General features: G+C 33.9%; 2 protein-coding genes across 10 annotated transcripts in view; one reads left to right on the top strand and one right to left on the bottom strand.

Annotated features, from left to right (window-relative positions):
* Positions 1-1,882: 1,882 nt before the first annotated feature.
* LOC18430292 (2-oxoglutarate (2OG) and Fe(II)-dependent oxygenase superfamily protein) lies at positions 1,883-9,400 on the bottom strand. 3 transcript variants are annotated; one of them, XM_088859531.1, is made up of 5 exons: positions 9,103-9,400; positions 8,883-8,985; positions 5,362-5,393; positions 3,386-3,593; positions 1,883-2,677 (listed from the first exon to the last, which is right to left on the bottom strand). In XM_088859531.1, exons 1-5 carry the CDS (start codon positions 9,187-9,189, stop codon positions 2,643-2,645), a joined length of 465 nt encoding a protein of 154 aa, XP_088715657.1. In that variant the 5' UTR covers positions 9,190-9,400; the 3' UTR covers positions 1,883-2,642. The 3 variants fall into 3 exon arrangements, with proteins under 3 accessions (XP_088715657.1, XP_006840514.1, XP_088715655.1); XM_006840451.4 differs by having other exon boundaries at positions 3,381-3,593; positions 9,103-9,398; XM_088859529.1 differs by lacking the exon at positions 5,362-5,393 and having other exon boundaries at positions 3,381-3,593; positions 9,103-9,265.
* An 11,368-nt stretch (positions 9,401-20,768) lies between these two features.
* Positions 20,769-26,189, top strand: part of LOC18430293 (putative histone-arginine methyltransferase CARM1) — a 29,433-nt gene continuing 24,012 nt past the window's right edge. For all 7 annotated transcript variants that reach the window (XR_016050185.1, XR_016050186.1, XR_016050182.1 and 4 more), the window contains exons 1-3: positions 20,769-21,500; positions 22,779-22,847; positions 25,789-25,903. Coding sequence is in view for 2 of the 7 variants with exons in the window: in XM_006840452.4 (XP_006840515.1) it covers positions 21,303-21,500; positions 22,779-22,847; positions 25,789-25,903 (382 nt within the window). In the remaining 5 variants the exon portion in view is untranslated. The remainder of the gene's footprint in view (positions 21,501-22,778; positions 22,848-25,788; positions 25,904-26,189) is intronic.

Below are 26,189 nucleotides of genomic sequence, written 5' to 3'. Positions count from 1 at the left end.
CTATATAAAATTTTGAGCTCATCTTAAAAACAGGGAGAATTTATAAAACTAATGATATTAACACTGTATCTGAGTTAATTTTAAAATGTTCATCAAAATACGCATAATTTTATTTGGGTGAAATAGTATAAAATAATAAAATGTAAGACAGTTAAGAAAAATGTTATTTGATTTTTTTTTTTTTTTTTTTTTTTTCAAAGCCCATGGTTTTTAAGGCCGTGTAGAAATGAGTCACCTCTTAAAAATATATTTTTGAGATGGATTTTTGGACTTAATTTTTAAGAACATGTAATCTCTTATGAATATGAAAAAAAATAATAATAATTCTATTAAGAAAAAATGTGAACCATTGCTTTCAATTGTTTTTAGATGGACTAAAGATGGATGTTTTATACCTTGGGACCGTATTGTAGAAATGCAATCTAACCTGCATGAAACAATTTTCTTTTTTCAAAACATAAAAAATATACAATAAAATATACAAATAAACCATCTATTTTTTTGAAGGAAAATATAAAATGAGACTATTTACCTTTAGTATATGGTGGTCACATTAATCTTGACCATTGGATATGAAATTGGTTGACTACAATTATTCCATTGACTAAGCTCAAACTTTAAAAAAAAAAATTATCGAACTTTATGACACATCCAAGCCATCAAATTTCACTTCAAATGGTTATAAGTAATTGTGACTATTTTGTATGAAAGGTAAATGGTCTCTTTGTATACAATCTTTTTTTTTTATACTGAAGAAACTATTTATTTTTACGAAAAGTATATAATAAGACCATATATTTTTAGTACAACGTGATCACAATCAATCTTGACCATTGCATATGAAATGGGAAGGCCCCATTTATTTCATTGACCATGCTTAAAGTTAAAAAGAAATTTTTTCGAACTTTGTAACAAACTTAAGCTATTACATTTCTCATCGGATGGTTATAAGTAATTATGACCTATTTGTATCAAAGGTAAATATTCTCATTACATACAATCTTTTGTTTTTAATACAAAAAAATCACAACCACGTTTATCTATAAGATTTCAAATCGAGTAATTGTGAATGTATCATTCGCTAGACTCAAAGTTTAAAAAAATAAATTATAACATATATATATGTAATATTTTAATAACAAGTTCGGATCCACATCAAATCTACTATTGAGATCAAAATTTTGAATCCAGATCCGACCCGTTAGATCCATCTAGATAGGGTCTGAAATTCGAGTTTCAAAACCAAACCGGGTAAACTCTCTACCCTATTCACAAGGTTAAGCAAACATCATATCTCGGTATTCCCACCTGGATTCCACTCTTTGGCGGTTGAGCGGACTCAGATGAAATGCTATTGTTGCTTTCTGGGATGGAGATCTTCTTTTCCATCTTGTCCGTAGATTTAGCTCTATGGCGGATTCCTTGGCTAACGAGGCCACCTCTTCTTGACTGATTCCAAGGCTCCTCTTAGAATTCTTTCCCTCTTTTTTTTTTTTCCCTCCTACTTCTCCCCCTCCTCTTTTCTCTTCTCGTCTTCCTCTCTTCCTTTTTTCCGTTGTTCTCTTCTTCCTCGTAAATTTCATTATCTTAATGAAGCTCACCTTTTCCCTAAAAAAAAAATTCTCAACCCCAGGCATATGGAAGATGGATGTTAGGTATAATCTTTCATACACCCTTTTGTAGCATCTCCTCTAACGTTTAATTCCCAAATTGCTAACACCGAAATATGGTATGCTTGGTACAAGCATAGCGTTGAGTAATCAATCACTATATCCACCATTCATATTTATCCAACTCACGGACAGTGAGTGCTGAGCTGTTAGTCAATTTTATAATCCCCCACCCCCTTCTAAGTGAAAAAAGAACTTTTGCATGCTATTAGTTTCAAAAAAATAAGAACTGCATGCTATGGACAGTGGAACTTGAGTATGAGTAACCAACCAAGTACAGTATACAGCCCCATGTGGAAAAGTTCCAACATATTCCATGAAGAATTAAGTCTAGATATGAGAATTGTAACCCAGTGGAGTGGACTATGGAAAACCACGGTCTCTTGGGTCATCACCATTCAACCAATAGATGAACAACAATTGGCAGTGGGACCCAGTTTGGGTAATGACATGTCCTCTCCCTCCATCATCTATCATCCCAACAATTGGTTGGTCAGTGTTTTTCTTCCATCACCACCCACCCATTGATTGGATGATGATGACACTTGATGGACTTTCAATAGTCCATGGTTGCACGGTATTCTTTCCCTCGAGGTAGATTTCTTAGCCAAAAGAATAAACGAGAAATGCAATGAAGAAAAAGAAAAGAAAGAATCAAAACAAAGTAGCTAACGAGGTTGGCAAAGCTTCCTCAGAGTAACAGATATCCTCCTGTGCTGCTCAATTTCTTGCCCTTTCCACATCTGAAATCCCGGCTTCCTGTTGATCTCATGCTTCCAAAGATAGCGAGCCTCTCCTGACATAAGAACAAGATCTCCTGGCATCAGAAGAAAAGGAACACACATGTCCCGAAATACCCCTGCATCTTCATCTACATTTTCATACGCATTTTTGCTAGAGCTACTAGGCTCTCTAACCAGTGTAAAGTGCATCACACATGATGACTCCAATGAGATGATCGCAATTCCATCCTCAAAGCGCATCAGGTCTACATGGGCGCATATGCCCTGCCCAAAAAACACAAAAAAAAAATAGGCAAATGTCAATGCTTTCTCTATTGACCACCTACGTGCTTGTAGGTGTATAATATATCCATTAAACCTACGTGCTTGTAGGTGTATAATATATCCATTAAACATAATTTTTCACAAGCCAAATACATTCACACAAATGCATAGAAACATGCATGCAGAATAAATATAATGCCAAAGGAATCACCCTTTAACATACCAATGTAACTAATTATTGACCCTATAATTCCCCATTCTAATTCCATCCTTTATTGCTGTTATTACTAACCATTATGCAGCATGCCACTTGGGCCATTATAGAACTACTACCCTTTCTTTTCACTCTCAAACAACCCCTTAATATCATTTGAGCTTTCTTTTCCATACTTGGAGAACCCTCCCATGGCATGCTTCTCCTCTACCACATTGATTCGAATCAAAACTTCAACACATCAACCACCAGCCTTATTTCAACAACTCATGAGATTCACGAAAAACAAAATTTGTGCCCACAGTTCCCACTTCCTAATTATGTTGAATGAGGCAATGAAGTGAACACCATGCATAGCAGCCACTCTTTCATTGATATCATGAATGTCATCCTCAGGAAAAATGGAACAAATGAAAAGGCAAACTCAAAACCCATTGGACAAATCAATGCTCGGGTTGATCAGTGCCAAAGATCAAGTAAAAGTTATACCTCACCTGGTTGGTATGCATTCACAATGAGTTGATCAAACAAGGGTTCCCTCCACAATAAATCTGGTGCTAGGGGAGTTGGTTCTTCTTTGCATTTAGCATTTTGAGTCGACACGCAATTATCTTCATGGATGAAATCATACAAGCACACCACATCCCGAATTAACCCACAGAGTTCGACAGCCCATTCCGGGAGATCTCCAAACCTCATGGCCTGTTAATAATAATAATAATAATAATAATAATAACAATAAAACTCAAACAATCAGAAAAATATTTTTCTTCTAGTCTTTAAGGGAAATTTTATGAATGAGAATCAAACCAGATCTTACAAATACAAACTCAATAGGACAATACTGCATGGCATTTCTTGTTATCATATCAATCCCAATGTCAACTAGGGCTCTACTCTATAATAAATTAGTAACCAGTCGGTCCATGAAGCCATGCAAATTAAAATAGTTGAAAATGAGTGTTGCCAGATTGTCGTGAATATGTGTGTGAGGACCACTGCATCTACAGGGATATGGAGAGAAAGAGTACCATAGTAAACCCAAGAGGACTCGTAATATATATTGCACATGATACAAAGAGCTTGAGCCTAGAAGATCATGTTCTCATCTATTAAAGATCGTAATTCCAAAATAAATTCTAAGCATGAGTTGCATTTCTCATGTATGTGCCAAGTAGCTTTCAAACAATTGAACGGTGACCTATCATGATTCACATACAAGTCTACAAGATGTCAATTTCTTTCAAAGCAGAGCAATCATTGAGATATAAATAAACAAACAAAAATATAACTGTGCAGCATAAAGATAAGATGCCCATATATTATTTGACTGTTTTTTGAAGGGAAAACTCATTTTTGTCACTTGAGTTTGCAAAGCCACCCTTATTTGAAGTTTTAAAGATGCACTTCTGTAACAAGTTTTTATTTTTTTAAAATCGTGCTTCTACACTTTTATCACTTGATCCCTCCCTCATCCAGACATTAGATGTCCTAATCAAACTCGAGCTCTAACCTAAGCTCTCTCTCTCTTTCTAATCTGCCCAAAACCCTGGTCCAAGCGGCTCATAAATATTTTGATGTGGAGGAACCGTTGAGTGTTGGGTGATTTGTTGAGAATCTTTAGGGTTATTTCAAATAAATGCTTATCTCTTAAAGGAGTTTCACAATGCCTCCTAAGAAAACTAGAACAATTTATTAATCAGGATCATATCCATTTCGTACCACAATTTTGGAGACTGATTTTAGTTGTGTATTTAATTTGGTTTTTCAGTTTTGGGCAACAATTATTAGTTTTGCTTCCTCTCATTCTTGCTGCAGAAAGAGAGAGAGAGAGAGAGAGAGAAATAAGACATGTTAGCATTTCTTTTTTTTCATTCACGTTGTTCCATTGAATACTCTCTCTCTCTCTCTCTCTCTCTCTCTCTAGAATCCTTCAGCGTCTCTCTTTATGCCCTTCTCCCAGCTGCATTCTAATAGAAGGACATCAAGAGAGAGAGAGGGTTATCAGATTTTGGGTGAGAGGTTTCTGGGTCATATTTGAAGAGAGAAAGTGGACCAAGGGTTCTCGCTTAAATGTAGAGAGAGGGCAGGATGCTTTTCGGTTATGAAGAGAGAGGTTATTGGATTCATATAGAGAGAGAAAGAGGGCTTGCAATTTTTGTTTAAATGTGGAGAGGAAGGGGACTTGGCATTGGGCAGAGATCACAAAGGTAGAGAGAGACATGTTTTGGAAATTTAGAGAGACTACCGAATAAGCATTTCTGGAAACAAATGGTAGAAGTTTTGAAGAAGTAGCATTATTGAAAGACAATTAAAACTTGGACAGTAACATTGAGAAACTTCAAACTAAGGCGCCATTTTTGAAGTCATCACAACTTGGATAGCACAATTGAGATCTTCCTTTTTCTGAAACAATCAAAAGGATCACTATCACAGCCCTTGAGGAAACATACATTAAAACCAAAATTACCTGATTGAAGGAGGCCTTAGTGAACCATCCTTCTGCAAGCATATCATAGCAAAAAATCATGAATTTGTGGAATATAAGAATAAAGAAGGAATACAATGGTATATCTTTTTTTTTTTTTTTTAAGGAAGTTCACTAAGACATACAATGATATAACAGTATTTGGAAGGTCAAAAACTTCATAAACCCAAACTGTTGATCCTACATAACACTATCACAATAAATCAACACATAGTTATCTCCAGCAAAAAGTAACCAATAAAAAGCACTAAACAGAAGCCATAAAAACATAAATAAACTAAAACAAACATAGATTCCTATATATGATCCAAAAATGTAAAACTAGTAGTGAATACGATATTCAAACGAATGAGAAGCAAAATTTGCAAATAACAAAATTTCCTCAATAAAAAGAAATGATCTTCAGCAACTGTACTCAAATTTGTTTTGCCATTGGCACAATCAACCAAATCGAATTGATATGATAAAACTGAAGAAAATGAAGAAGAACTTGCAAATCAAATAAAGTTTGAACCAAGTCAAAACGTGCCAAAGTAGATTCGCATCAAATCAGGTCAAAGTTAAACTTTCTCTTTCCATAAGTTTGTGTCTGTTAATTTATGAAAGTTTCCTAGTTTCCCTTTGTCCCAAGACAAAGCACTACCTTGATTAAGCTAAGGCATTGCACAGTGCGACAAGCCAGAGCGCTGACCCAAGCACAATTGACAACAATAAAAGAAGATATCATGCCCAGAAGGTTAGACTCAGATGGAAGCATGTATTATCTTAACACAATGTATGGTAGTGATATCTCTAAGCTAAGGCCCTAGAAATATAGAAAATAAACAATTAAATATCCAAACCTTGGTCATCAATAAATAATGTGTGGGTTATTATTTGTATTTTCTAATCAAAATAGTAAAATGTTTCAATCACAAACCACAATTAATCATAACATATCAAATTGTAGCAAGCAGCATTTGAATTTTGAAAATCTCTACAGATGACATCGTGACAAGTTGAAGGGTTGCGCTAAGTTTCAAGGAGATGCAACTAATGCAGATCAAGAGATGGATGGATTCAGTATTTTTATTCTCGATTTTTAGGGGAATAAATTATTTCTTTATTTTTTATGGGTGTTTTTTATTTTTATTTTATTTTGTTAGGGTCAATTGTTAGAAATAGGATTAGTATAGGATTTTTTTTGGGTTAGTTTGATAAAGTCTATTGTTTTTTAAGGAAATACGATTTTTGTAGAAGGATAAATTCTTTTGTTTGGTATGAGTGCTTTTTTTTTGTTGGAAAGATTATCTTTTGTTTTTTTGGGATGTTTATTTTTTTAGAGTTTTATGGGATAGGAGTTATGGAATGGGAAGCTTATCTTTCATAAAGATAAGAGAGATAGACGGAAGGAGTCCGTTAATAAGAGTTATCTATTATGTGGAAGGGGATCATTTTTGTTTTGTAGGGAGATCTTGTAGGAGGCAGGTTGTAGGGAGCAAAAGGTGGCAGATCCCAATCTACAATCTATTGATTTTCGATACGAACTATACCAAAATCGACCTCGTTTCCCTTCAAATCATGTAGATCAACTAAATCCCATGATCTATTCTCCCGAATATGAGGCTCCTAGCATAGAGCACGTGCATAGATAGGGTTTTCGAATACAGCTTCCAGCTCACTACTATCATCATAGTGTGTCGAGGCAGGGTGCGCCAAGCATTGGGTTAGCTCCCCAACTTGCCTTTTCAAGTCTTTTATCTCAATGTCTCGAAAGTTTCGCTCTTGCTAGATGGGCTCATTCCCAGTACCTGCCGTCAAGCACATCCACCAGCCTTGATTCCTTATTGATGAAGACCAAGATCCCACAAGAACCGACGCTCTACTACCACCTAACGCAACTAAAAATTTACTGGTAGTTGGCTGCTGGTAAATTTTCAATTAAGTCAGCAACCTAAAGGACATAATTCAATGAAAAGGAAAACATGCATGATATGTGTTAACATTGGAGTCCAAATCAAAATAGAACTCAAAGCCAAAACATATAAATGGACTCTTAAACTTCCAAATCCATTGGAATCCAAATCAAAATAGAACTCAAAGCCAAAGCATATAAATGGACTCTTAAACTTCCAAATTCTTTGTTTAGCCTTGAGGCCCTTTTTAGCCCTCCATATTGGTAGGTAAATCCTTGCCTAAACACCAATGAATATTGGATGACAAATCACCATTTAGGAAGCAGCATCACTTTTTACAGACTCACACGAAGACATAAGATCAACATGCAAGCACATGATCATCAAATTATTTCTCTTTTGGCAGGGCCTCAAGTCTCAAGATAATTAATGTTACACGCCGTAAAGGAGTAACTTCCACTTTTCACCCTTATCCCCAACCATGAATCAAGCTATCTTCCAAAACGGAAGGAAAAGGCCACCGTGCATGAAACACAATAAAAAATAAAACACAAGCCTACCATGTGAACCTACAGTGATAACGCGGCCTTTATGTTGACTTTCAATGCCACAAAAAACATTTTCTTGTTTTTTGACAAATGACCAAAATAAAAGTTATGAAACTGGAGCAAACAATGCACTGCAAACTAAAACAGATCTTGTGGAAACGAATTGCAACTTCCAAAATCATATTAATCAAAAAGGAAAAACAATCCTCGCCTTTTTATGTAACCAAAATCGAAGTTGGGAAGAATCCAGTGTTAAGACAAAGTTTCTTTGAATCTTTTGCCAACTGATCTTTGGAATAAATTGACGAAAGAAAGAAGAAACCCCGAAGTGGGAATCTAAGATATTCCACATTGCCAACTAAATGTGTCAATTTCAAGACAGGTGGCCATAATATAAGTCATAATAGAGGTGAGTTCAGATTCTGATTGAGACGTAACAATCATGAATAGATATCTATCAGGTATTTGCTTCATTTGGCAAGTTAGAGGAGAATAATTCATGGTTGACAAAAAGGGGTACAAATCCAAATAATTAATTGTTTAGCCTCTCATAAGTTATGGATAATTTCTGGAAATTTTTTTCAGGCCAATACTAATATCACGAAAATTATTAACATCCCATTGTGAATCCATGATTTATCAACAGCATCCACAAACTTCTCAAAGAAAGCCAACTTAATCCCCTTTATCATATCCATCTCAGCTTCTTTATTTAATTTCCAATTGTACATTTCAACTGATGCCTCAATCCACTAAAATAAATGAAAATCACAAAATGTCGAGAAAACCTTTGCATGTCTACAAATTAAGTAACAAAGGATTGAAGGAAGTGGAATGTGTTATCCTGTTTAACCAGGAATCTTATACGCAAGCTCATTACCATGCTAAAGATGTTAAACTTGTGGTGTATCATATAAATTTCTCTATTTGAAGAAACCTTCATCGACACTGAAGTGCATCAATAATTCATTAATGTCCACTGACTACAAAAGGATTATCAGCACAATCAACAAACATAACAAATATGAGTTCAAAGTTAGTAAGAGAGAGAGGGACTAACCTTGTTCGATAGCAGAGAGCAATGAAGATTGGCGCTCAGGTTGAATAAATCCTCTGCAAATCCACAACCCATTGATTTCATCCAAACGCTCCCATGAATAGTTCTGCATTTTGAGCAATGACGCATCAACAGCTCATAGAAAATACAGATTCAAAATAGAGTAACACAAGTTACTCTCTTGTTTAGAGTTGATGAGAACAAATTTAGAGAGAGAGAGTACCATGGCGGGCTGAGATTGTGGAGTATCGATTTCGCTTTCTGATGATTCCCCAAAGACGTCTTTCAAAACCCTAGTTTCCTCGTCCATTGCTGCAAGAGTGCAAGAATCCGTACGAGACGAATGTCAAAGTAGATGAACAGCCATCAACAGCTCAAGTGGTACTAATAGGATCGTGTTCTGTAGCGTCTCATAAATAGTTCTAAGTTTCTAACGGTGGCAATGAACCGGACCCGGTTCCGTTCCCGAAAGGTAGACCCGATGTGGGTCTTGGTATAGGTCTGTTCCTAAAATTCGACGACTCGATGGGAAGGGAAGTATATATATATATACTATAATAATAAAAATAAATATATAAATAAAGGAAAAATTACATATATATACGTTATAGTTTGCGTTATTACGACTTTATTGAATAGGTTCCGTTATTAGCACCGTGTCTGTTTTTTTTATGTCAAAGTGGAAATTTAAAAAAAATACGACTTCATTTTTTTTGGGTTGTTCAACAACCGAAAATACAAAAATTTTGGTTATTGAAGAATGAAAAAATTAACCGAAAGTTTTGGCGGGTGAAATCAAAAGAGGAACAACTAGTTTAAGCCCCTAAATTGTGGAAAAATCTCAAGGATTATAAGATTAGAAGATTAGGAAAAATCTTATTGTGTATTTTCTCTCTACACGTGTGAAGTCAACAGCTAGTTTGAGCCCAAAATTTAAGATAAATCTCAGGGATTATGAGATTAGAAGATTAGGATAAATATTGTGGCATATTCTCTCTTTACCTCACTTGTGGTGTATTCTCTCTCTACCTCTCTTAAGTCATATGATAAAATCAAAAGGAACAACTAGTTTGAGCCCCTACATCAAAGGATAATGAAAAAGCTGATGACCCATACCATGATACCCGACTTTTAAGAAGAGATCTCTCGTCAATTCAAGCTCTTCTAGCTATGGTAATATCCCAGCCAATTTCCTCTCAATACACAGGGATGAAACTTACCCAAAAAAAAGATGCTCGGTGAAGGGGATGGAGAGTTTTTAAAAAGAAAAACCATTTTTAAGTGCAAAGTAGAGAGAGAATATGCAAAAGAGATAAAATAAAATTTTAGTTATTGAATAACTGAAAATATTAAATTTTCGGTTATCCAAAAATCGAAAATTGGGTTCTTCAAAAATCGAAATTAGGTTGATTTAGGTTTTTGAAAAACCGAAAATATGTAGTTTAGTCTTTTTTTAAAAAAAACTTATGAAGTTAAAAACCAGAGTCCCACCCAATTTCGGTTGTTAAACAAAAAATTGTTTTGTTCGGTTGTTCAACAACCGAAACCATAGCGACAAGTTTAAACGAGCTAATCCCGTTTTCGGTTGTTGAACAACTGAATATACATTGAATTCGGTTGTTCAAACAACTAAAAAAGGTAAAATCGTATTTTAAAAAAGATGCCGTTTTGACATGAAAATAACGGATACGATGGTAATAACGAAAACTATTCGGTAAATCCATAATAACGTAAACTATAACGGATATGTATGTAATTTTTCGAGAAATAAATAAATGTTTAAGATGATCTTCCAAACCTTTCAGAATTTTCAATTTTACAAAAAGTTTAAAACACTCTTTCTTTATTTTTTTTATTTATTTTCGGGTGAGTGCTCTCATTTTTTTTTGGTAAGTAAGAGTGTTTGTTTTTTTTATTTCAAACAAGTGCTCTCAGTTTTATTGGTAAGTAAAAGTGGGTAAGTTAGTGGGGCTTTTGGTGAGAATGAAATCAGGTACCTCATCATGGGGCTCAATAATACTACCACCAAAGCGCAAGTCATTATCGAAACAAGTGCTCTCATTAACTTTTAGTGTTTAAATACCCCAATCTTTGCCCCCTTTAAGGAAAAAAAGACCAATTACCTTTGTAGAAAGGACCATTTGTGTTGTTGGTAAGGAGTAAGCTAGTGGCACACCTATATATATATATATATATATATATATATATATATATATATATATATATATATATAAACGCCTCTAGGCGAATTGCTATAGTGTTTCGCCCCTCCACGGACCTACAAGTGTTTCGCCCCGCCACGGACCTACACGAGCCGTGGCGGTCTCCCTATATTATTTGCGTTAATAAGGACCATCACGGACAATCTATATCCGTGACGGACCGCCACGGACATGCTACGTCCGTGACAGTTTTGAATCCACGCAGTCCACAAAAACCAGACGGCGCCGAGCCTATGGCAAAAGTACTGTTCATTTCACCCATAGGCATTTTGTATTATCTCTCTCTCTCTCTCTACAAAACTACTATAGACGAACATGAACAACGATTTCACCTACCATCATCACCTTTCAAAGTTCATCACATGGTCATGATTGTTCAGTAGTGTTTCATTTTTCATTTTTAGAGCGTGTGTTCATAAACAACAGGCGAATCTACGAAAAATATCAAAAACATATTTTACATGAAATAAATTGACTAAAATAACCCCAAATTTTTTGGTCAATTTTTTTGATAATTATTTATTTTATATTTTTATTAGGTACGTCTCACTAAGATGTATACATGCTCCAAATTTCATATCATTCCAATTGGTATAAAAAAATAAAAAAATAAATAAAACATTGATAGACAATCGTGACCGTGTGATAAACTTTCGACGGTGATGAATATTCATTTTCGCCTATAACCATTGGAATTACTTATATATATATATATATATATATATATATATATATATATATATATATATAGGAATGATATGAAATTTTATTTATCTTTTATAAATCTAAATTATTTGAAATTTTAGGTGTGTGTTCTTCTCATCAAGACACACTAAAAAAAATATTAAAAAATTTATTCGTGAAAACAAAATAACCAAAATACCCCCCAAAACTTTACAGGGGTATTTTGGTTATTTTTTCATGTAAAATATTTTTTTGATAGTTTTCAAAGATTCACCTATTTTTTATGAACACACACCTAAAATTTCAAGTGGCTTAGATTTGTAAAAAAAAAAAAAAATTAAACACTGTCGGACATCCATGATTGTCAGATCGGCCCAAATTCAATATGAGTCGTCGAGCTCATATATTCATATGAGCTAGTGGGCTAACCCCAGCTTTTGAGCTAGTGGGCTAACCCCAGCTTTTTCCACACACACACACACACACACACACACACACACATATATATATATATATATATTATGTTAGGTTACTCACACTATGGAGTAATTTATCATTGTACTTGACAAAATTGGATACATATATACCCTTATTTTGTACATGAGTTTTTTTGAGTAAAGATATTTTTGATCATTAGGAAGGGTGCGATATCACCCACATGGAACATTAAATGCCACTAAATGTCATCCATATGGATGACATTTAGTGGCATTTAATGTTCCATGTGGGTGATATATGTGGATGATGTCATGACCTCCTAATGACCAAAAATACCCTTATTAAAAATATATTTTATGTACAAAATAAGGGTATAGAAGTGTCCAACATTGTTTAGTACAATAATAATTTACTCCATAGTGTGAGCACCCTAACATAACATATATATATATATATATATATATATATATATATATATATATATATATATATATATATATATATATATATATATATATATATATATATATATATATAGTAATGACACTATGAGACCCTCTCACACGCATGTGAGTAGGACCCCAAAGAATCACCATTAAATTTTGACACAGATATCTAAAAAAGTTATCACATGGGTGTGGGACTTGGGTGAATGGGTTAATTAATAACTTTTATAGAGATTTGTGTCCAAATTTAATTATGATCATTTGAAGCCCTACTCACATAGGTGTGGGAGGGTCTCATAGTCATTACTTATATATATATATATATATATAAATTATAATCTACAAAATGCCAATGTCTTCTCAGTTGGTATTCGATTAGCATAATGTGAATTATACTTTGTCATTGTGGTCTGGTGGTGTTGGTGGTTGTGGCTGGTAGATTTTTAAAGTGGTTGTGGTTGCCAAATAGAGTGGTGATGGTGGCAGTGGGTGGACGGTGATAGCAAGGTGATGGTTGTAGCAACAGTGGCTAAGCCGTTATAGCAACTATGGTGAGTGTTATGATTGATAATGGTGGCTTGGCAATTGTGGTGGTGGAGTGGTAGTGGTGGCGATGGTATGGTAGTGGCAATTGTGATGGTGGTGGAGAGAGGGGAGGGGGAGAGAGGAATTGATATTTTTTTGCTTGCAAAAAAATTCAAATTGGGGGTCCAGATACAATTGAGAATATTTACATGATGGTCACATTGCTCGTGAGAAATTATCACATTGCCCTCAACATTCCCAATAATTCATCTCTATTTTTAAATGAACATCTTGAAAAGGAAAAATGTGAAATCCTCAAATTACCTTACAAATCATTATGGTGGTCACATGATCATGTTCACCACGACAATGCTTATTTCTTAAGTTTCACTAGACTCATGTAAATATTCATCAAAACTTCTAAATTTGCCACTATTTAAATTCAAGGTTGAGAGCATTTGAAAACTTTTTGCAAGGAGTGAAATGATTATAGTACCATTGTTGTTCAAGGGTAGTGATGATAATATGTTTCATTGTGTTGAGTTAAGAACACAACACTCACTTCTTCCTTTTTTAATCAATTGTTCCATTTTTTAACCTTGAACAACCATAGGTAATATCAACATTTTCAGGTGGGGATTGGCTAAATTATCAAAATGTCCCTGGTTATATGATGCATAGAGAAAATGTGAGAAATTGAATTCACCGTCCTCCTGAACCTCAAACAAGTAAAATAAGCAAGAAGAAAGAAATAACATGGTTATAAGAAATAACATGGTTGTAAAACAAGTCAAGATGAAAAGAACTTTATTATTTCATAAAATAAAATTCATTCCAATAACATATCATATGAAACCCTAATTTAACTTGAGATTCAAGTAAATATTTAGTACTCTAAAATATCCCTAAAACAATATTAAAATTTCAAAAATACCCATATAAACAGTACACACGTGAATAGTATACATGAATAGTAACTATAAACAGTATCATGAATAGTACTTGTGAATAGTAGATAAAAATAAACACCCCATAATTCCTAAAAACCTATAAATAAACCCTAAAACTAAGACTACAATATATAACATTGAAATTTAACAAGTTGACAAAGTTTTTTAGGAGATACTTAGGTGTAACTAAATGAAAAGTAAACATTATAATGGAATTATGATTTGACTGTCTTATTATTTGATGATTTAGCCATATTTAAACATCTTCATTTTCTAGAAGGGAAATTAATTGGAAATATATTATTATTCGTAAAATAACACATAGTTTCTATATATTCTATAGGGTAAGCTTTCTATGTTTCCCCTATAGCATAAAACTATTATGCATCCCTTTATCCAACCATCCATTCTGAATGGACGCCTGAGAGGGCCCCAATCACAATATCACATATTTACACTATTTTATTTTTTATTTTTATAAAATATTTTGAGCATCCAATCCTCTTTTAAACTCACACTTGTAAAAAATATCGATAAAATATTACCAATAAAATAAAAATAACCAAAATACCCCTAAAAATTTAAAGGGATATTTTGATCATTATATTTTATTAAAAATATAATTTTAATAATTTTTTAAGGTGCGCCCCAATGAGAAGATGGCACATACTAAATTTCATATTCATACCATTTTTATAAAAAATAAAAATAAAATACTATAAGGCATCAGATCTAGATCAAACGGTGATTGACTCACTTCATCAAAATTAGACGGTCGGATGGGAGGGAAAGCATATATCTTATATGTTCTAGGGGAAGCATATAAATGTTTCCTTTTTTTTATTAGTTTGGTCAACTGTGAACCATAGATAAAGGTTACAAACCTATTTGGCCGCTTTTTTTTATCCTTGTTGGGACCCTACCTTCCGTAAAACTTCAGCTAAAGCCCTCCCCAAACTCTCTTCAAATCACCAAATTATTTAGCTAAATCCTTCGCCAAACTTCAGCTTAGGCAGGAGTGTGATTTGAAGAGAGTTTAGGGAGGGCTTTAGCTGAAGTTTTATGGAAGGTAGAGTCCCAATAAGGATCACAAAAAAAATTGTCTAAGTTGGATAAATAAGGATCCTACATACTTTTTTTTTTTGGAGTAATTCAGTGGGGGAAGACAAGTCCCGACCCGTTTTTAAAGTAGGTTAGGAGTAAGCTTTCTGAAGGTATTAATGGGGTAGTGTTAGTGGTGGGAATGGAAACCACAATGCGGTGACTAGGATGTGGGGTGCTACCACCATGACCCCGTCCCTTTTACCACCTACACACTGTTATTATACCATGTAAAGTTGGTACTTATAGTTGGAATTTCTAGTGGGCTATTGGCAGATATCAAATTTGATTCATTTAGCAATTCAATGACATTAAAGTCCCCACCAGAGCATATCATATCTAACAGATAAAGCTAAAATTACATGCCAAAAAATTGATCCATCTCATAAGGTACATTCAGACCATACACATTAGTAATGATAACATTCAAGTCGAAAGAGGAAAAAATTTGATAAAAATGGAAACAAATTCGTTAATTGGTGACATTCAAAACTGTAGGATCCCATGTTGTCAATGATCCACCGGAAATGCCAGTTGGCTGCTTCCCCGTAATAGCGGAAGCGCCATCAACATTAGTATATAGCATACACAAGGATGCATGCTATGTACTGGTTATAACAAAATGCTCAAGTGATACCTGCTAAGAGGATTTGAGTAGCCAATAAAACTTTGTTTGGCTGCTTGAAATTCTCAATCCTGTATTTGATTTAGTCCTAGGTACAAATCTTCTTGGTGCATAAATCAAAGACTATGGCAGTGTGATTTGAAAGGCATTTGGAAGGAAACCAACAAATGAACTGTTTGATTCACCTATTAGTTAAACTTGAACACATTAGCACTAAAAACGGTTATATATATATATATATATATATTATTTTCAGAAACATAGTTCTATTAGTACTCGGGTTATTAGTGCTTAAATTGGATTGTTGGGGAGATATATCAATCTCTTGTTTTATTATTAAAGCTCTTGGAGTTGATGGTAAAGCCAGGCCTTTTCCTGAGCTAAGAACTATATTCGTTGGATGACTTTGTGGAGCCAAGCTTTTACCTGAGCTGAGAACTGTATCCATCAGATGATTTTGCCTTTTCTTGTCCTCCCTGTAAAAATTATCCGGTAAAAAAGTCAGGGAGATGGTTATTTTTACTATTAATGGGTTCAATTGTAAATTCAAACGATGAAATGATACCTCGTCATCGGGCAAAAATTTGTTTTGAGACGAGATTTTTTACGTCTTTTTCAAGAATATCTTTGGTGCCTTACAATCAGTACGAATCATAAAATTTTGGTTTAGTAAGTCACTCTGGAATTAGTCACACAATGAACGATAGCTAATATTTCTTTTTTCACCATGTAATAGTTCTGTTGGGCAGGATTCCAGGTTTTGGAAGTAAAACGCAGCAATTGTTCTTCCTTTTGAAATTTTTGTTTGAGTATGCCACCTAGTCCTTGTTCTGAAGCGTCAGTTTCAACAATTTTAAATGCTATAGGATTATATAATGCTAAGCAACGCAGTTCTTTGGCTTTCAATTTTAATTTTTTGACTGCCATAGTATGCTCATTAGTCTAGGCAGGAGGGTTATTTTTTAACCTTTGAATCAAAGGCTTAGCATCTAAAGCAAGGTTTTTATAAAAATCAGAGATATAATTCAAGCAACCGGAAAATCATTGAAATTCGGTTTTGTCTTTAACAGTATCTGAGAATTTTGATACAAATTCAATTGCCCTATCAATAGGAATTATTCTCCCTTGATAAATATTATGTCCAATAAACCTTATTTTAATTGGATAAATTAATGATGAGGATTTGATCTTCACTAGCTCGGACTTTGATTTAGACTTCGAGAATGCTCCTGAAGATAACTGCTAATGTAATTTTTTAAAGGCCATCATTGATATGAATGGTTTAAACATAAATACATTGACAAAAGAAGAAAATCTTATCATATAACTGATTGATAAAATTAGTGACCCCGAGGCTAAAAAAGAAGCCTTGATGCAATATATCAACATGGCTAAATAACATTCTAAACCCACTACTTCTAAACTTTCTCTCATACCTTCAAGAGAAGATTATAGTTTTCACGACATTCTTAAAAGAGTTCAAAACAAAACTCAAACTAATAGGGAACCTTCGATTCTTGAGCTAAAAGGTGAAATAAATGAAGTTTCCAATGAACTAATAAATTTTAAAAATATAGTACAAATCCTATAAATGGTTGATACTACTTTCAAAAAATAAGGTAACAATGATGAAAATACTGAAGAAGAATTCAGTAACTTGATCCAAGATTATAGCCATAATCTTCTACCTCCTGAAATTGAAGACACTATGCCAAGGGTTCTGGAAAATGATGCCCTGAAAACTCGACCAAATGTAATATGTTAGATAAAATTCAAAACTGTGAATTTATTAATTTGTTGGACAAAGTCATAACTCAAAGATGATTTACTATCGTCAAAATCGTTGTCAAAAAGAAATATACTTTTCAAACCACAACCCTTATTGATTCAGAAGCAGATTTAAACTGTATAAATAATGGCTTAGTCCCAACAAAATATTTTAGTAAAACTACACAGGTTCTAAATACCGATGATGGAAGAAAGATGATAATAAACTACAAGCCTTCTGATGCTGCTGTTCGCAATAACGACGCTTGCTTCAAATTTCCTTCTATCATGATTAAATGATTAAGTCAACCGGTTATTCTTGGAACTCCTTTTCTAAATATGCTTTACCCTATAAAAATTGATAATACTAGTATTGAGGCTAACGTAGAGGGACATGAGGTAAAGTTTACCTTCACAGATAAACCCAGAGTTCATGAAATAAATAATATCAGAGATAAAATCTCTACTGAGGAAAACTTCCTCTTTCATCTTAAAGAATAAATCAAATATAAAACCATTGGGGAAAAAATATTATCTCCTCAAATACAAAGTAAAATTAATAGTTTCAAAACTATTATCGAAAAAAAAAAATGCTCTAATGTCCCTAACGCTTTTTGGAATAGGAAACAACACATTGTTGAACTTCCTTACGAACCAGGGTTTGATGAGCAAAAAATTCCTACAAAAGCTAGGCCTATTCAAATGAATAGTAGGCTCATTGAAATTTGCAAAACTAAAATACAATATTTGCTTGATAAAAAACTTATCAGAAAAAGTTCCTCACCCTGGAGCTGTTCATATTCTCAAATTTTGATTTAAAATCTCGGTATTAACTAATACAAATAATAAAAAAGGACAGATATAAAATTGCCTTCAATGTTCCCTTCGGATATTATGAATGGAATGTTATGCCTTTTGGTTTAAAAATGCTCCTTCTGAATTTCAAAACATCATGAATGACATATTTAATTCTTATACCAAATTTATGATTGTATACATCGATGATATTCTTATCTATTTCGAAACTATAGATCAACATTGTAAACATCTAAACACATTTTTTAAAGCTGTTAAAAATGTAGCTGAGCGATATATTACTAAATATATCAGAAAAACGGAATGATATGTACCAGAACAACGATGTTCAAGCTTAAAAGAACATTGATATTCAAGCTTAAATCAAGTCCAATATCCGATATATAAGATTAACACTCCCAGATCTTCCCAAACTGAACTTGAAGAACCAACCCTATTTGAATTTGATTTCGAAATATTAACAATCCAAAGCATAGACGAATTTATCATTGATAAAAAATGGATTCGAGAAGATTTCATCTCAGACAAAAATAAACAAATAAGATAAATTTTTTTTCAATAATTTAAATAATAATTAAGAAATTATTTTCATATAAAACTTAATAAATTTATGATACAGCACTGAAGAAATGTAAATTTTTTAAATGACTTAAATACATCATTCAAAAAGAAGGGATCAAACTTCCCGAATTTAAAATAAATATGGCTCAAAATGCCTTCGAAACTTTATACAATCAAAGGTGAAAAAATAGAATCTATCCATCCCCCTGAATAAGGTGATATATATATATATATATATATGCTTGCCCCCTCTGTATTATCCCAACTCTATAAGAGTAAATCATTACAATATTGTTTTATTTTACTTAAGATCTATCAGTTTTAGTAAAAAAAGTACATTTTGTTTGAAGATTATCCCATTTACATAGGTATCAGCATCAAAACCTTATCAATTTGTTTTTTTTTAGAAAACTACAACAAGGCAATTTACTTATGGTAAAAGAGGGCATGATATTGTTGGCCATTGGATGTGAAATTGAGTCAACGGGGGTGTGCCATTGACTATATGCAGAGTAAAAAAAAAATGGAACTTTTAAACTTTATGACACACCTTAAGCTACTAAATTTCACATCTGACAACTAAAAATAACTAAAACATCTACACAACATAAATAAGCAATATTATAGTATGCAATTCCATGTTTTTGTGATAGAGGAGCACCACAAAGTATCATGTGAATGAGGGTGTCATGCCCCCACACCCCCTTCATATTCCCCGGGTACCATCTTTATTCCTCGTGGGTTTATACTATCCATTTACTCCCTCGGATAAAATCTAATATAAGAGTAATTGCAGAACCTCAAAATTTGGAGATGTAACCTCATACTAAACTCATAGAATTAAAGCTAGGTGGGTGAAGTGGAGATAGGCAACTGGAGTTTTATGTGATGTCGCACACCAATGAAGTTGAATGGCAGGTTCTACAAGACAATTGTGAGACCAACTTTGCTGTTATGTGAAGAAATGTTGAATGTGAAGAAACAAAATACATATAGAATGAGTGGAGTTAAGATGATGATGTTGAGATGGATGAGTGGGAAAATAAAAAGGATAGAATATGAAATGAATACATTTTAGGAGTATTTAGGTGTGGCTCCAATAGAAGATAAGATGAGAGAAATTATAATTAGGTAGGTTGGCCATATGTAACACAGACTCAGTTCAACACATGTTAGAAAGTGCGAGTTGGTTTAAGTGGAATGATAAAAAAATGAAGGGACAAGCCAAAAAAGACATGATTGAAAGTAATGCAAAAATATATTGCGACTTATGACCTCGTCGAGGGTATGCCCCTTGATGGATCAGAATGGCAGACTAGAATTTATATATCCGACCCTAATTAGTTAGAAAAAAACTATGATGATGGTGATCCTTATACTAAATTGAGTTAAATATCTTCCCAAATTAAGCTCTCTATATAAAAAGATGCATCAGGATTGAATACAAACCATAAAGGGAGAGATCCAAGTGCCAAAAAAAACTTAAGATTCATTTTTTTATTTGAAAATAACCATCCAGAGATTCTTAGGTGGTTTCCAAAATTCCATAATCCAAACCGAAAAAAATCCTAACTAGCAAGTTTTTTGACAGAGGGAGTAGATGAACAATATTGCACCTACATGACCATAGTATGACTCCAAAAAGAAAACGCCACTCAGCCTTAAAACCGCAAACATCACATCAAGAATAAAACCCCAAAAAGAACCCTTCCACTCACAAAAACACCAAGCTTCCTCTAAACACCCAACAAAAGCCATGGTTATCAGCATGCTTAACCCTACACAAATTGAGAGAGCTCATTTAACGCTAGCTTATTTCACTTACTGACCGCCACTTATGATATTAATCCCTACTACACACATCTTTGTTCTATTATTTTGAACCGCTATTATTTGATAGTGACCTAGCCCTGAACTTTCTCTTTCTGTTCAGAATCTCTTCACTTTTATCAGGGTTACAGTATGATACCCTCCCTCCAAAACTTACTCAATAAATTTTGTACCTAGCTAAAACCCCAATCCCTGCAAACTCCTCAAGTTTTAAATAAACTCATTGTTTTAGCCCTAAAAAAGACCTAGTTTTGCTACTATTGTTATCTTTTCCCTATTTTATTTAGAGTGAAGTTCACCCTTTTTTTAGCTACGTTTTCAGGGACGCAGAGAAGTTTTTCCTATTTTGTCCAAGTTTCAGAGAAGTATTGGCCAGTTTACCTGTAGTTTCAGATGAAACTGATAAGTTTTGCCTAATTTATCTACAGTTTTAGTGAAGGAGATAAAGCAGAAAAATAATGGTCGATTCTGGTGAGAAACAGGAGTTTGTAGGAATTACTATAACTTTGCCTTCTCATTCAAATGCTGTGAAGCTGCCGCTATGGAATAGTCCGGAAAATGTTACCGCAGTATTTGGCTATGATGGTGATGCAGCTCGTCTAGGGTTTAGTAGTGAGCATGGCATGGTTATCCAGTTCGATTTGGACAATACCCAGGTTCACTCTAATGGGTTTCTCATACACTCTCTATTCATTTTTTCATTACAAGTTTGAACTCTTATTTTATTTATTTGTATTTTTTTGTGATTTCTTTCTATTGGATAAGAAGTCATGGCTGTGATTTATTGGTCAGTTCTACATTATTTGGCCTCAGGTTCAGAGCTATTTGTCTCTTTTCCCAGGATTGTAATGACGAACTACTGTATCTATATATATATATATATGCATTGTTATCTATCCTGTTTTATGCAAACGGTGTACCGTTTTATATTTAGATAAGTGAAAGGAAAGATTCATCGGTTTATATGTCCAGTAACCATTAGCATAACAGGCTTAGGATGTTTCCTAGAGTTTGGTTTGTTCTTTTCTCATCCATCTATTTTTGTTATTCTAGAAATATTCATCGATGCATAGGCTACATATGATTAGAATTTCGCGGAGGAACATTCTATTTATTCTTGTTTCAGTTATTATTTTACAAATTGTTGTGAGATATTTTACATTAATTTTTAATTTAGAACTTTATTGGGGCTTTTGATCAAATAGGAGAAATCAAATTGGAACCTTTGTGAGTTTTTTCTAAGAACTCTGAACAGACCTATATTAAAGGGTAGTAGTTGTCTATGCTGCTTTCTCGCCAGTGCACTGCACTAGCAATGGAGTTCAATTCTACCGTGTGCACTGATAACAATTTGTTGATAAGCATGCCTATCTCATGAAATTATCAAAGTGAGTTATATTATCATTGTGGGAGTAAAAGGTATTTGTTATTACCTAGAGAAAAACGGTTTGCTTGCATTTCATGCATCCTATATTGTTAGACATGTTAGTGGCATCATATATTGGTGAAGCATGCTCCATGGTTTCTGATCAGTTCCTTGATTGGGGAATGGTTTATGCTCCATAGAAGGTGCCCCAGTATTAGTGCACAGCTCTCCTTTTTCTTGATATCATCAGTCGTTAACAATGCTTTCTCCAGTGATTGCATCTAAGTACTGAAGATTTGGTTAAATGCTGATAAAACAAAACTTTTTGATGCGTCGTTTGTAGAATGATATGGCACCACGACATTCAATTTAGAGTTTGATTTTGTTGTGATGAAATTTGATCTTGCTGCTTCCAGATAGTGGCTCTTTTCTTGCAAAATCATTTGTTGCTAGATGCTTTAAGACTTTTCCCATCTCACACAATATGGACCATCTGATCACTGGCACACTACTTGAGTGGTTGTGTAATTAGAGATGTTTCCTGATTTATTGAAATGCATTCCTGCAGCTTTATAAGCTGGGTCCTGATAGATCCTTAATGCTGAGCCACGATTCAAAATCCAATAAAATGGAAAAGGTATATCCATTACATCCATGTGTTTTCCTGTCATTCATTTATTGAATGTAAATCCTATGTTAGTGAAAGGCATATTGCGAGTAGAATAAATGCAGACACTTATTTTTTATTTGTTGGATGGTTGAAGTCCTTATGAATCTATGTCTTTATATGCTTGTCATTGTATCACTTAAATTAAGTTGACTAAATATCACTGAATTGTGCTAGGTATTTTCGTTACGAGATTTTGCATGGATTCTTTGTTCTCCCATTTGCTTGTGTTACAGTTTTTACTAGCATTGTTTCTTCTTTTGGTTACTTCCTGGAGGATTCCAAGCGTTTGCTATCTGCTACCCTTCTTCATCCTATCTCATAATCCGCACTATCACCTACTTTGTTAGACTGTGCTGCCTGATGCTATCTTATCCGAGATATTGGTAGTACGAGGTGGCCGACACATTTTTTATGCTATCATAGTTATTGACTTATCGTGGAATAATGAATGTGGTACAAGTTATTTTGGAATGAGTGATGCACTTCATCTCTCTAGGTATTCCTTTCAATAATGAGAAGTGAGGATGGATTTTGTTGTCAAAAGGAAAAGTCAGCAAAGAATCATTACTGTTATGGCTCTAGACACTGAAGTTGGTCAATAGCATTTGTTCTTGATATATAAAGTTACAATGTCCATTCATGCTTCAAAACAGGATGGTGCACTCTATATTTCATTAACAAATTCAATTTCTCTATTTGAGTTTAGCATCATATCAATATGCAATTATTACTGCCAAATGCATATGAATCTCAGAAAGGTAAGAAGTTGGGTGCAGTTTGTATGCTTTAAACAATGAAAGTAAAGCCTACCTTCAAATAGTATTGAGAAATGCGGTTTCAATACTGGAAATCTTTGTGAGAGCCTTAAAATATATTTTCATCTGTAATTATAAAATTTAAAGCTTCAAAAATAGCGTAGATCGAGCAGATCTATGAAAACTTGAAAATCTTGAAAATTGACGGTCCAAAAATGCATTACAAGAAGCACCATTTTCAAAACTTGAAATCCTTTTTTTCTCATGTTCATGCATCTTGATGTTGAGATGATCAATTTGAGGATATTTGGGCATAAAAACACCCTCTTCTAGTAAAATTTTTGAGGTGGGCTCTAATTTGATTGTTTAGAGCCTCGACACTATACCAACTTTTTCCTATTTGTCTAAGTTTTTTTATTCTGTTAGCTCTTTTTTATCACTGCAGAAGTTTCCGAAGGTAAATGCATGTGTTTCATGCCCTTCATAAGTTTGTACTTCAGGCATATTTATTGGCACTTCCTTTATGACTTGTTTATTATGCGAGTGAAAATTTATTTTAGCTTGATTGAGGCATATATATGAGTATAATACTCTGACACATTCTCTATCATGAAGCATCTCGACACTTCATTTAATTAGGAATGTCAATGTGGTGAGCTTGGACATGTTCAAGGTTTGCTTGATGGTTGGAGGACAAGCTTGAGTTTGGCTTGATCATATGGGGAGTTAAGCTGGAGCTTGGCTTATTTACTCCAGCAAGCTTATAAAGAAACCAAGCTAAGCCTTGAACAAACCCTTAATTGAGCCAAATCATGCAAAAAAGTGCCAAATAAGTCTTTGGATGAGCCAAGCATGAGCCATAGTTCTAGGCCACAAGTACTTTTTAAGCTTACATGTATAAATGTGGTGTTGAGATAAGGGCACAGATGATGATGATTATGATGATGATGATGATGTGTGTGCGAGTATTATGAAAAAGATGAGGTATGTCCTCTGACGTACCTCACCTTGGATGCCCAACTATCCCTATTGAATGTGGCCACAATTGAATTTTGTTGTTTATTTTTTAGTTTTTTCTATAAATCTTCTTCTCATGAAATTTGGGGTGCCATGCATTAAGCTAGGGTATTTTGGTTAATTTTTTATTGAATTATTATTGGTTTTCTTATTGGTTGTTCCCTATCTTGAGGCATAGATGCCCCAAATTCCACATAAATAAGATTTGTGGAAAAAAATAAAAATAAAAAACAAGAGCAATTTGTGCTCATCCATTTTTCCAAGATTAAATTTGGGCCGTGGGTGTACACTGTACCTTCAGCCCATTGGCATACAACAAGGAATCCATACATACATCTGTGTGTGTGTGTATATATATATATAAATTGAATATGGTCACAATTGAATTTTGTTCTTCATGTTGAAGTTTTTTTTCTACAAATCTTCTTCACATGTAATTTGGGGTGCCACGCATTAAGCTAGGGTCTTTCGGGGGTATTTTGGTCAATTTTTTATTGAATTATTTTTTTATTCTTATTGGTTGTTCCCTAGCTTGGACGCCCCAAATTCCTCGTAAATAAGATTTGTGGAAAAAAATAAAAATAAAAAACAAGAGCAATTTGTGCCCATCTGCTTTGCCGAGATTAAATTTGGGCCGTGGGTGTCCACTGTTCCTTCAGCCCATTGACATACAACAGGGAATCCATACATACATACATGTGTACACACACACACACATTTATATATGGAATCATTACTATTAATATATGTGTGATATATTAAACAAGCTCAAGTCAAGCATGCTCCAACTTGATCCTGGCTTGATAATAAACGAAGCTGTCTGGGTCGACTTGTTTTAGTCGGAAAATATTGTTCAAGCTTGACTCATTACATGCTGAGCTGAACCTAGCTGGCTTGCAAGTTGTCTTGGCTTGTTGATGCCCCTATTCATTATTATTTTTTATTTTTTAAAGAAATAGTTGACTGCTGCTGCCCATTTTCATTGTTATCCATCTATGATAGATAAAGTTACGTTTCTATGACAATGATGAGAGCTACACTGATGTGTGACTTACATTCTTTGAGATGCTCTTCCATTTACCAGTTCGAATTAAAAGAGTTTCATGCTTCCTTTTTTCCTTTTTTCTTCCCTTCAGAGTCAGAGAGACTATTCGCATGCAATTACTCTTGGATTTCAAACTGAAGATGAAAGCAATGCCTTTCATTCTGCATTCAAACTATGGAAGAGTGGATCAGGGTCCAATGGATCTGGTATTTTTTACTCGTTATATTGGCAATCCTAAACCATCTTTGTACCTCCTGTCTGATGATTTCCCTTTAAGCTATTAGCTTTTGATGCACTTAATGTTTCTTATTCGTTGATTTTTTTGATCCTCCCCTAATTGCCTGTAAAATTTTCTTTCAGCTCATGCATCAACCACTCTTTATTTTGGCTTAGTTACTAACTCTAGGTGGAAAAGTAGTGACAAATTCTATTAGAGGTATCTCACACCTTTTTATATTTTCGACAATAACTGAATTTCATCATCACAAAATT

This window comes from Amborella trichopoda, chromosome 2 (genome assembly GCF_054954075.1).
Source record: "Amborella trichopoda isolate Santa Cruz 75 chromosome 2, AtrichopodaSantaCruz75HAP2 v2.0, whole genome shotgun sequence".
Lineage (NCBI taxonomy): Eukaryota > Viridiplantae > Streptophyta > Magnoliopsida > Amborellales > Amborellaceae > Amborella > Amborella trichopoda.
The sequence above is the reverse complement of the archived record's forward strand: the minus strand, read 5'-3'. Positions and strand labels throughout refer to the sequence as shown.

Excerpts from the sequence above, each read along its gene's own strand:
- LOC18430292 (XM_006840451.4), bottom strand. The coding sequence starts at position 9,189 with ATGGACGAGGAAACTAGGGTTTTGAAAGACGTCTTTGGGGAATCATCA. Across the intron at positions 8,986-9,102 it reads CACAATCTCAGCCCGCCATG|AACTATTCATGGGAGCGTTT; the intron begins GTACTCTCTCTC and ends CTCAAAATGCAG. Across the intron at positions 5,394-8,882 it reads GCTCTCTGCTATCGAACAAG|AAGGATGGTTCACTAAGGCC; the intron begins GTTAGTCCCTCT and ends ATATGCTTGCAG.